Below are 12,271 nucleotides of genomic sequence, written 5' to 3' on the forward strand. Positions count from 1 at the left end.
ACAGGGGCTTGTTCTCATGTGAGGAAAACTCCTTTTTGCAAAAATAGATGCATTAAATTGAACATTTAAAATCTATCTTAGACAGTATTTCCTTAACGTGCTTGTTTTCGGCAATAACATCCCGCAGAACACCGGGAGAGCAGCTTTGAAAACGCAAAACGACAAGGAAATTAATGAAGATTGAGTACATAGTTCTCTTTTTAACAATGACGTCTTTGGTTTCGAAGTTATTTTACATGCGGGTTTAAGGTGGCTTAAAAAGGCTTATTTTCCAGACATATCTAAAGACGATCAGGAAGAACATGCAATTCTCACGAAGCTCTTTCCGTCCTCATGCCGGAAGTCAAGTACGGTGGCGTTATTATCGTTTTCTTTCTTGTCGAGGAAGCGCAAGTCAAGAATAAAATAGGTCGAATAGTGTCCTCCTATGAGGATAACGGTCCTATAGACATTAGACACTCTAGCTGCATTCAAACGATGTGGATGTTTGACCCGTGAAATTGATATTCTCTCATCCATGAGTTGGGCAAAACGATTCTAACGGGACGTGGAAAATGACTTTTTCACCATCCAGTTTCTGTAAAGGTCTGCATGGTTATGCTGACTATTGCCAAAAGATGCATGCACCAGTTTTAGGCGATCATCACTATGAGGAATGGGAAATTTTGTGCTCCTTGTTGACATCTGTGTTACAGAGCTAAAAATGTTTGTTCTATCTTACCATCTAGAGCAGCTGATTAAAAGTCACGAGTGTGTGTAGCCAGCTACGCAGGCTCATCCTAGGAGGTACTACTGTATGTACGGGTGCACACGTCGCCCAGCAGAGAAAAACCACAGCCGGTCTGTCGTAGCTGTAGATACTTTGTTTCGCTACCGGTAAAGCCGTCCAGGCATCGACCCAAGGTACAATAACTCCGACAAAGGCAGTTGACCACAGTGTGTTATCAGTTTGTAACACCTCACGAATGTGTAATTCCACGCAGACATGTACGTGAAGAGATTCTTCAGTTTTTATTCTGAGAAAGGTCTGAACAGATTTTTCGTTGGAATGTCGCTTGTCTTTTTTAAGCTTCACGTTTGAAGTGAATTTTTGTTTTACTGTCTGCTTCTTCCGTGATCGTCCATTCTATCACATGATCTCAACTGAAGCAAAACCATATTACCAGAAAAGTAATTCTAGCAAGGGAGATAATTCCGTTTAAGTTTCGAAATGTAAAACACATGCAACTTTCATAGAAGTATTTGCCCTAAAAAACCTTGACGAAAAGGAGAAAGGCCTTTCATACTTTCCAGAAAGGTGTGGTTATAAATGTGTATTTCTCTAGGGTTCACTGTCTAGAAACCCATCATTCCCAAAGAAGTCGAAGTTATACTGAGCTGTTTCTTGGGGAGTCTTTCTGGGAATTCAATTGGACTTTTTTAAAAGAGCTGCTCATCAATCTTTCAACAATCTTTCAAGTGAATATTCAGTCTGCACTCAACAGAAAATGTTATGCAAACACAGAGTCCGAACTTTATAGTGCGACTATCATGCGTCTATACTAGAGAGTCCGGAAATACCACGATAACATTCGTCTGGAGCAGAGACGCATGCTATCGTAGCATCTTTTCTATAGTTGCGTATTCTTCGCCCATAGAGCAAGAGACCAAAAACACGTTTCCCATTGCTTTAGACTACTTTTTTCGTCATGTGCAGTATTGGGAAACAGTGAGCTCCGCTAATTGGGTATCCATTTAGGCATCAATGAAAAACTGAAATTCAAATCCTATTGTTTTGGAAATCGCATCTGTCTTTAATACATAAATTGTGGTTCGCATATTCAGGGTGGGGCCATACCCCATCTTGGCCATGATAGCAATATTCTCGTAAAAGCAAAATATTACTTCATTACAGATCGGCACTTTTGAAAGCATCTTCGTTGTTAAGAAGAACTCAATTCCATAGAAGCAATTCCGACTGACACACAAAACATGTTCTCCTGTGGGAGTGAGTATGTCGGCAAAGGCTTCAATGCTGGATTTGTTGAAGATGGGATAGCCCATTTAATGTAAGCACAATAGACAAGCAATAGTGTAGGTCTCATTATAGATGAGTCCCTTAATTCCTTTCGTTTACAGAAGCAGCAGGTTTGTTCGATATTACTGCAGTACGCTGATTGTTGGAGTTGTAGTTTTCCTAGGCTTGTCACTTTTGATAGCCTCAAACATCTTTGTAATTTATATTATCGTCAAACAAGCGCCATACAGTCTCTGGCTGCACCGTCACAAGTGAAAGACAGGTTTGAACCTCTGACTCAAGGAAAAGGTTCTTCAATTCTGCGCTAGTCATCGGCAGTCAATTTGAAGAGAAAAACTACAGTGATCATAAAACTATTGCGTACAGTAGTACTGTACAACATATTGAAACGGCTTCCTCCGATTATGTAGAAGAGGTACTGTAGAAAATGTCACTACGTTGGGCGCAGATCGTGTTCCTTTGCATGCGAAAGGTAATCTTCTTATTTTCCTTTGAATGAAAACAGAATCAGATGCACGAGTGAAAGAGCCGTCAACAAGCAGATCCGTATCCTTGATGAGTACGTAACTGTATACAACGAAATATTCCTGTGGGAATAGTATGTATATGGATTCACGGAAGGGACCTCTCCTTTGACAGTAAGTACTGTATTGCGGTATGTGCGAAGAGATTTGAATCGCAAGGGATCCAGATGTGCAGCAAAAAGAATCGGAATGTTGCCCGTTGACGGGAGTAACGCTCAACATTTCTGAAGCATGAAATTATGCAGTGCTTGACGTCGTGCTGCTTTGAGAACGGCAGAGAATGGCACAGACTTACTAATTATGCGTTTAATAGTCTCGAGTCTTTGTGGATTCGGAAGGTCGAGGAAAATAGTATGACCTGCTCAGGCTGACCTACTGTAGTACGTTATGGTAGGGGGTAGCGTTGAGTGGTTGTACTTTTCATACACAACTAAGCGGCGAAAGTCTTGCGACTTGTTGTTACGCGTCTGCGTGATTTCTCTCTACACACGAATGCGGCAATGCAGCACGATTTCTTGAACAGACTCACGACTTGAAGCGGGCAAGGATAGCCCTTATATCGATTCCCCACAGCGAGCCCGACTGGACAAGGCTCGTGCAAGGTCCTTTTAAATTTGTAGACATACAAGTCTGTACAGTGTAGGGGCGGGGTGTGGGTACAATTCTTTTGGTGAGGAAGCTGAAGAGGTTTCCAGGTGTTGACACAGTACAGACCCCTCCTGAGACAATCTTTCTTTGTTTCTTACAGATAGCACCCTGAAATTTGAAACAGAGGCTTGAAACTGCCATAAACGATACCTTGAAAGTACGTCATCTCCATGATTCGGAGGTGCGAGGCTCTGGACTAAGTCGTAGGACGCACACGAGGCAGGGGAGAGGACTGTAAACATTATACAGTCTGCATTGGTCCGGGAATTTTGTGACGTGTGAGCGACAGGATCGCTGTGGTCTTTATCATATTTCCTGCTTTGTCAGTCAGTACTGACCCATCCGTATACTGTACACAATTGAGCTTACGTGCTATTTTCACGCAATCGCTTGCGGTGCTAGCCGCTATCTCTGTGTATGCTTAAGAGGTGAGTGAGCCTTCCCAGACAATGTGCAACACATGGAGAAATGGCTACCCTTCGACATCAAAGTACAGCACCGATCCTTTCACCGAATCTTCTGTATCTGGCGCATCATTCCCCATGCGCGTGCCTCTCTCTGTAAACAAGTACGCCAACGGTCCGCTGTGTGTAACGTTCAGAAAAACGAGTGTAGCTTTAGCAAAACGCCTTCCGTGCGTTTCGAAGCAGTCAATAAGCTTCCAGATTATGGCACGTAGCAGAGAGGTCGTTGCATCGCATGATAGGAGAAGACTGTTGTATTGGTGCCGCATTGAGACACGGATCTGTACAGTACTGTATAATGAAATTCGGGGCGCTTCCTGTGCTGAGTCAAAGAAACGCTTCAACGTTCTTGTACAAGCACTGAGCTTAAACAAACCCAATCAATATCATTGAATTAGTATGTCCGTCTTTGTTACCTAGCTTCCATCCCCTTACAATCATTCCGCCATTGCTTGGACCGATGCGACACGCAGTCCTCTTCCGAGGATACCGCAGAGAAGGAAGGGAACAACATCGCAGTACTCTCAAGTAGCCGAAGTGTCTCCATCCCATCAGTAGCATCCTGGCTTTTCCAGGCCACAACGTGGATGCGCCACGCAAACAGAAGCAGTATGCCGTTTGCTAAGCAGCAACGTCACGTGTTGACTGGGCACGCAATTGGCATATCCACCGCGTAACGCGAACCCACCCATCACTATCTCAATATATGTACTGCAGCTTGTGCCAGGCATCAGGATGTCCACCGCGTCCTTGTCTTTCTCTTTTACAGTGGTGCCAGTTTCAACACCGTGGATCACACACGTCTCACATGCTCTCGAGTTTTCTCTCCAATTGCTGCTCACCTCTCAAAAATAATTGCGTACAGAACCAAGTCGCATCCCATTCACCATACAAGCTAGTCGGAAAGAACACTACGAGTCCTCTCCAATACTTGGTTACAGCGCATCACGAGCAACTCTGGCGCCAGCAGCAATGAAAATTTGAATAGTAGCGGTGCCTCGACAGTTCCCCTCAAGCAAGATAAACAGGTTTATTCATGTCATTGGTTAGTCGAGACTACTACGGACGCGTGTGAGGGAGTTATGGTGAGATCCGATTGGTTTCCCGATGGGTCATAGTCGTTTCCTGTGGTTCTGGAAGGAGAGGTGCGTGCGTTTCGCTGTCTCATGAAGAAGTCCAGGTTGCCAGGTCTCATTGAGGCATCGTGAATTGTATGAATCTTGTGGTGCTGTGTTCGGAATGCAACACGTTCTTTGCAGATGAAAAGCGGAGAAAGGGTAGCATGGATACACGTATGGTGTCGAACTTATCCAGCAGGGATCGTTACGAACTACACCTTTTTCCAGCACGAAAGGGACACGGGTTATATCTTTTCATCAGCTTCGGTATACAAGCATAGAAGAACAGCGGTATTTGAAGGCACTGAGTTGCTGCGGTACCGTATCAAAATGTCAACGTTTTCGACGCCATGGCCGGAGTTAAAGTGAATACGTATTTTTTCTTCAAAGAACGAGTTTGTCTTTTTCAACTGGTGTTTCAAAACAGGGATATGTCTGAAGATCTCTGTCTTTCGAAATGCTATTCTTGCAATGATTACAGTAATTCAGTTGGCGATGTCATTAGCACGTCATTATTGCATTGAAGGTTGCGTCGACGGGATGGGATCCTACCCATTGCTCCTATGAACCGGCTATGCCGAACCGGATTCGTCCTCCACAAGCATTCCGACAGGAGGGGGAAAGTAATAACGTGATTGCCGCGAGCGGTTCCGGCAACAAGCTCATTCTTGATGGAAAAGAAGCGCATAAAATGCATGCACCTCAACATGACGCGGACTGGCAAATATGTATTGGCTGATGCATGTGCATCAAAGGTTCTCTCCAAAAAAGGGTTTTGCACCGGATCTCAGAGATGTCAGTGAAATACTCGGATTAGAGGAAATGCATCAAGACAGCACGAAGCTGAATATAATAGAGAAATCGTGTTGCAATGAAGGCGTCGTTGGTACGGGGAGACGGTAAGTGTCGAATCTGGTTCATAAACTCTGAACTATCGTCAGCAGGCTTGGGGAGCCCCTGCGTAATTTCGTCGGTTCTACGAGTTGTATTGGCTGTACAAGACCAACCCGTTCCCTCCAGGTGAGGTGATAGGCGAGTAAATACATTTACTGCGACGTGAACCGCCGATACAGTTTAGAACCTGAGCTGCAGACATAGTAGGAGTCGGTGAAATACATTGGAAATGGTGTACAGATCTACGTCCCCCTTCAATACATGAACATTTCAAAAGCACGGAATGTGTTGTTTCGACAACTGCAAGTTGAGTTTGCACCGCAGTGTTGCAGGCATTCCGTAAACGACCCGAGTTGTCTCTCTTTTCCCTTTCTGTCCGTACCCCTTTCGTGAAATATATTGTACAGTACACGACGTGTACGTATACTACACGTGCAACGTGATATATATTTATCATACGTCTTGACGTACTGTACAAGGATAAAGATCCTCTCTCTCTCAGGTCAGGTGGCTGATTGAGAAAGGGCTCTGTGAGCCAAAATATACATCGTGTCTTCTAAAATTGGATCCAGACAATTTCGTTCATGCTTGAAGTGCCGTACGTGTACACATGACGAATTTTGCTCCCGCGAAAAAAGCTACAGCAGATTTTTCGCGGGAAGGAGTCTTGCTCTTCAGTTTAGACACTCATCCTGCCATGCGGATCAACGTTGCCAGCGCTGCGTCTTAAACCCAAGTCATCGATTGCAACTCGCTTGCTTCTGCTCTCGTGCGTCTTGATATTCAACCTTAATCGTGGTGAGGGAGGTATTGCAGGCAATCAACGTCAGATGTCTTACGGCGGCGGTGGCTACGGAGGAGGAGGTTACGGTTCGTGAATCCACCTCTACTTTCAATTCCCTCATTCGTTCCATTGCGGTCACAGATTTCTAACGCATTATCGTGCTGCTGCTACCCGCGTGGATGGAGACAGGCGGTGGAGGTGCCGGTTACGGTGGCGGGGGGGGATATGGCGGCGCTGACAACGGCGGCGGTGGCTATGGCGGCGGCGGTGGCTATGGCGGCGGCGGCGGCGGTTATGGCGGCGGCGGCGGTTACATGAGTCAGGGCGGCGGGGGCGGCGGCGGTGGTGGTGGGGGTGACGGAGGCAGGGCCTTCAACGATACACTGGTAGCAGCGACAATCAAACAAGTCCTTGAGGCGAACGCGGGAGACGGAGATGACAGGCACTACAACATCAACGGCTCGCCCGCTTTGCAAGTGACCTTGGTCGCGCATATCATCAAAGCTGAGATGCAAATGACGGCAATCTCGCTCGTCCTCGATGACGGGACCGGAAAGATCAACGGCAGCCACATGCTGCCAGCGGACGAGGACCAATCCAACGAGCACGCCGTCACGAAAAGGCAGCGCATCAAGGATGGGGCATGGGTGCGTGTTGTGGCCGGTATCCAGGTCGTGGACGGCAACAGGAATCTGGCCATCTTCCGCGTCAGACCCGTGGATGATCACAACGAGATCGTGTTCCACAGGCTGGATGTCGTGGCAACCCATCTCGCGCAGACGCGGAAAAAGACTGGTGCTAAGGGTGCAGGTGTTGGAATTGCTGCCGGCGGTGGGTTTGGAGGGGCGGGGAATACGGGCATGGCGGATATGGGGAATGCGGTCACGGACTCATTGGCTCTCAACCCGATTCAGAGAGCGGCCTATGACTACGTGCAGGCGAGGCATGCGCCTGATGGGCCGGGGGTGAGTGTTGAAGATATATTGAGGGATGTTTCGGGCTTTAGTAATGTACAGAGTGTTAAGGAAGTGATGGAGCATCTTGCGAGTGATGGTCACGTTTTCACAACGGTCGATGAAAACCATTACTCGTTCTGTCACGTTTAAGTTGTTAGAGATCGACGCCTATGGAGACCTCAGGAGAGTAAAGAGGAGACGAACTGTTTAAATATGGTCGTTGGGACATCCGCAGGGGTGAAAGACTGAGTACCGATGCTTCTCAGATAACAGCGTCCGATACGTCTGTGGTGACCAGTTCTGCGATTAGATTGTGGCTCTCGGGACAAGCTGATGGACGGCGACTATAAAACATGCAGCAAGCTGGCGTAGACATCAACCAGGCAAATGCAGTCGTAGAGGCAAAGAGTTCGGTGGACGCATAGAGCTATTGCACCACTGAAGTTGTCAAAATTTTGAGTGGCATGCGGGTCTGAATGCAAGCTGAAAAGTCGCAAGGCGGAGGATGGGTTGGCGAAGGTAAAGTTAATCTCACTAAGAGTTACGAAAATTTAGTTTTCGAAACTTTCTGGTTCCCGCCAACACCATCATTGTCATGTAGTTGAGAGTTGAGAGCCAGCAGTGCTAAAAACGTCCTCCCTGTTTCGTCAACATCACCCTGGGCCATTGAGGTCACCACCACAGCTTTTATCTTATTGCACCTTATCAACAAGAACCCCAGTCCGTTGTGTGTTGGGTGAATGAAAGGAGATCATCGGCCACTTGAATCGAGCACAGACGAGGTCTGCCTCCATGAGACCTCGGCAATCCACACTCTCTGTAGCACCCCGTTGACTACGCTGTTCCCAAGTCTGTCATGTATCAACGCTCCCGAAAGTCTCGCGCCAAGGTGCTAGCAGGATGCGTGCTCACCTGCTCTGGCGTGGAATTCGATTCGGTGGAGGCTGTCGACTCGTTTTGCAATCGCGTCTCCGCGTTGGGCGGCACATTCGAGGCAGAGATTTTGCCCACAGTAACGCATTTGATTTGCGCCGAGGCGGGGTCTACTAAGCATCGCGACGCGTGTCTGCGGAACCTGGAGGCGGGTCCAGATCGCTCGCGCATGCATATTGTCATGCCGTCATGGCTCGACGCCGTCGAGAACGCCCTCGCACGCGTCCCGACGGGCAGTCACGCCTTGCCACCGCTGGAAGGCTTTTCACTATGCTGCTCCGGATATGGCATGGATGAGAAACAGAAAATCGAAACCCTTGCGCGGGAGATGGGTGCCTCGTTTTCGAAAGTTCTCCGCGTGACGTGCACGCACCTCATTTGTCTCAAGCCCACCGGGCAGAAGTATGATTTTGCGAGGAGCATGAGCTCAATGCGAGTCGTCACGAAGGAATGGGTGTATCAGTGCGCAAAGGAGAAGCTGCTGGTCGAGGAGGACCTCTACCTCGTCAACCACAGATCAAGGGCAGCGAAAACGAACAACAGCGAAACTGCCCCGTCCGCGAGGCGATCAGAGACTTTAGAGCGACAGGGGGGAACAGCTTCAGATGGCCGTGCGGAATCAAGTGCGGCACCGAGTTCAATTCCAAGTGCGGCGCCGACTCGCACTCCAAGTTCTGTTACAAAACATGTACCACAGCAGGAGCGGGTGTCTAAGTGGAATGAAACCAAACCAGGCCTGTATCTGGATGGGATGACGTTCTATCTAACTCCTTGCACAGCACAAGAAAAGGTGTTACATGCCCCACTAAGAGCCAAAGCGCTAAAGCTCATTGCGTCTGGGGGTGGGTCTCTCGCCGCGGAGTTGACGCGGCGCGTAAACTATGTGGTGCTAATCCGAGCGCCAGTACTACGCACGAAGATCGCCGAGCTGGAGCGAGCGCAGCGCATGGGCGTAGCAGTGGTCTCTCTTGAGTGGCTTGAACGCTGCGTGGTGAAGCAGTGCGTCGTGGAAGACGAGGAAGTGGATCGGTACGACTGGGACGCGGAGGAGCCGAACGAGCGGTCGACGCAGTTCCGGCCGCAGGCGGACTTCCACTCGCGGCTGTTTGTGGGGATGCGATGCGCGCTCGGTCCGCTGGCGCTGTACGACACGGGGGCGGTGGCGGCGGTGGCGCGGAAGCTACAACGCGGGAGGGGCAAGGTACTTCCACATGACGCGCGGGGCGTGGTGACGAGCGGGGTGGCGACGCACGTAGTGTGCGGGGAGTCGCTCTCCGCGGGCGGGCGACGCGTGGTAGAGACAGCGCAGAAGGTGAACTCCCACGTGGTGATCGTGACGACTACGTGGATCGACGCGTGCTTGCAGGAAGAGCGGTTGGTGCCCGTGACAGACTGCGTACTTTTTGCGCCCGTGCCGCACGAGACGCCGCTGCGCGAGATGCTAAGAAGGAAGGTGTCCGTGACGATCACGGGGCACCAGATGTCGGCGGAGAGGGAGCCCAATCGGCGGAGGGACGTGCTCGCGCGGCTGACGAGGGGGCTCGGGGCGGGGTATAGCGAACGGATGACGAAGGGGAAGACGACGCATTTGATCGCGGACGCGCGCACGGCGACCAGGAGCGAGAAGATTGAAAAGGCGAAACGATGGGGGATCGCGATCGTGTCGTACAAGTGGTTGCTGGCGTGTGCGGAAGCAGGAGACATTGTGGACGCCGGGGACTATGCGCCCGACGAAGCGGACGACAAGGACGCGCTGGTAGAGGAGGTGGACGCGGAGATAGCCGTGGAGGCGCTTGAGGCCACGGTGGCAACACAACCCGGACGGGCGCGGTCGACAGCGCGGGCGCGGCGTGGGACAGAAGCGGAAGGCAAGTTGTTGGGGTCTGTCAAGACGGGTGCGGCGCGGCGGTCGCCACGGCTGAGCAAGGTGCAGGCGCGGACGGGGGCGGGGGCTGAGGGGGGGAGCGAGGCGGGGGAGCAGCTGTTCCGACGGTTCACGGACGGGCTGCTCAAATCGCGGATGCGGGACGAGGGGGCGGGGAACGAGGGCGAGGTGGGGACGGCGCCTCGGCGGCGGTCGGCGCGGTCGCGGTCCGTGTCGCTGGACGCGCACGACGCTGAGGAGGAAAGGGGGTGGAGCTTGGACGCTAGCCAGAGTCAGATCATCGTGCACCGCGACCTGACCCCGCCGCCGACGCCCAACGGGAAGAGGGGGGGCGGGAAAAGCATGCCACCGCGCGCGGCGAAGAGAAGGCGGCAACGGGAATAAACAAACCCGGGAGATCAGCATCCCGTATATTTTTGAGACACCGATTACACCATGCGACAACACAGCCCTCCATATCCTCATCCCCTTATCCCGTCTTCCTCCCCGTCCACCCCCTTCGCAATGCCTGCTTTCATTCAAACTCCTTTCCTCCCCCTACAGCGCTTCTCCCTGCGTCGTTGTGTCCGCCCGCCCGTCCCGGTGCACCGCCGTTCCCATCGCCGCCCTGTAGTTTCCTCCCCCTTTTCTGTCCCGATCGCCTCCGCCGACGACACCCTCGTCCTCACTGAAGAGAACGTCGTCCAAGCCCTCAACGAGGTCCGCGTCAAGTTAGGCAGCGTCTTCGGTAATTCTGCCGAGAACCGTGGCGTAGGTATCACGGGCGACGTCTCTCTGTCCGAGCTTGATGGCCCCATCGTCGTCCTCTCCCTCAAAGGCCGTTTTTGGCACAAGCGCGCCGACGTTGTAAGTCGCTTCCTTCCTTATTCTCATCCTAAGCCGAGCCCCATCACCTTCCCCTACTGACGCTTCTTTTCCGCTTCCCGTCCTCCCCTGTCATAGCTTGCCAGAGTGTCCTCGTTCCTCATGCAGAGGATTCCCGAGATCTGCGACGTGTCCATCGAGGATGTGAGGCAACTCGACGACTCGGAGGAGAACAGCGCGGTGTAAGCGCAACAGCCTTCCCGAAACATTGTAAACAACAAGCTCCTTCCATCATCGCCGCCCTACCTCGCCACTACCCGTTGAATCCGCTTCAATTCTGCCACCTCCAACATGGTCGCCATTTCCCTCGCGCACCGCTCCGCCATCTCTACAGCCATTCTTTCCCGCTCCCCTCCCTCCACTAGCACCTTCTTCTCCGCCACATATGTCTTCATCAGCCGCCCCTGCCGCACCATGTCCTCCCTGATGTCTAGCTGCTGCGCCTCCCCCACCTCACCGCACACGCGATACTCCTTCTCGCTTAGCTGCATTATCGCCGTCACAGACGCCACTGCTTCCTCCCCGGACCGTACCCAACGAAAGCCCTGTTCCTTCCGAAACCACGCCATTTGCTGCTTGGCATACCCACGCGTCGCCGCCTGAAACGTCTCTACGTACGTCCGGAACGCACTCACGGCCTCACTACGCCCGCCCTCATCCTCACCCTCCCCTTCTGTCACAGCCTGTGGGCCCACTGCAAGCGCTCGGCCGACTAGATACGCAATCGTCTGCCGGTATCCAATCGCCAGCGCCGGCGACCCCTGCACCACGCACAGCTCCCCTGACCCGACGAGCTGTGCCACTTCCTCAAGCACGCTGGTCCCCTTCCCCTCCCCCTGCGCGCCCCCCACGATCATTTCCTCGCACCGCTCATCGATGCGGCGATTGAGGCCGACGCGATCTGCGTAAAGAAAAACGCAGCGAAAGTCATAATCCAACAGCTCGCCCTCCGCGTTCGGCGCGGCGCCCCTCAGCGGCATCTCCGTCATGGGCACGCCGGTGGTCTCCACGACCTCCATGGCGCGCGTGAGCCTGTACCAATCATTGCGGCTAAGGTCGCGGGCGCGCTTCGGGTCGCGCTCGGCGAGCAGGGCGACGGCCTTCTCCCAGTCGCCCGCGACGGCGTCCAGCGCGCGGCGCACGCGGTCCTTGGCGGCGAGGGACGCGGGCGGGGTCGCCGGGCG

The 12,271-nt window shown here is 51.9% G+C and overlaps 3 protein-coding genes across 3 annotated transcripts; all 3 read left to right on the forward strand.

Moving 5' to 3' along the window:
* Positions 1–7,021: 7,021 nt before the first annotated feature.
* Positions 7,022–7,555, forward strand: CHC_T00005167001 (hypothetical protein). The gene has a single exon (XM_005716482.1). The coding sequence runs from the start codon at positions 7,022–7,024 to the stop codon at positions 7,553–7,555; it is 534 nt and encodes a 177-aa protein (XP_005716539.1).
* Positions 7,556–8,261: 706 nt separating this feature from the next.
* Positions 8,262–10,219, forward strand: CHC_T00010342001 (DNA topoisomerase 2-binding protein 1; the record flags this gene model as incomplete). The annotated part of the gene is made up of 1 exon (XM_005716483.1): positions 8,262–10,219. A coding segment is annotated over exon 1 (1,958 nt), but the record flags the coding sequence as incomplete, so codon positions are not given.
* A 439-nt stretch (positions 10,220–10,658) lies between these two features.
* On the forward strand, positions 10,659–11,129 carry CHC_T00005168001 (hypothetical protein). Its single transcript, XM_005716484.1, has one exon. The coding sequence runs from the start codon at positions 10,659–10,661 to the stop codon at positions 11,127–11,129; it is 471 nt and encodes a 156-aa protein (XP_005716541.1).
* The last annotated feature ends 1,142 nt before the right edge of the window (positions 11,130–12,271 follow it).

The sequence above is a fragment of the Chondrus crispus genome, genomic scaffold, assembly GCF_000350225.1.
Source record: "Chondrus crispus Stackhouse genomic scaffold, scaffold_270, whole genome shotgun sequence".
In the NCBI taxonomy this organism is placed as follows: Eukaryota; Rhodophyta; class Florideophyceae; order Gigartinales; family Gigartinaceae; genus Chondrus; species Chondrus crispus.

Excerpts from the sequence above, each read along its gene's own strand:
- CHC_T00005167001 (XM_005716482.1), top strand. The coding sequence starts at position 7,022 with ATGCTGCCAGCGGACGAGGACCAATCCAACGAGCACGCCGTCACGAAA.
- CHC_T00005168001 (XM_005716484.1), top strand. The coding sequence starts at position 10,659 with ATGCGACAACACAGCCCTCCATATCCTCATCCCCTTATCCCGTCTTCC.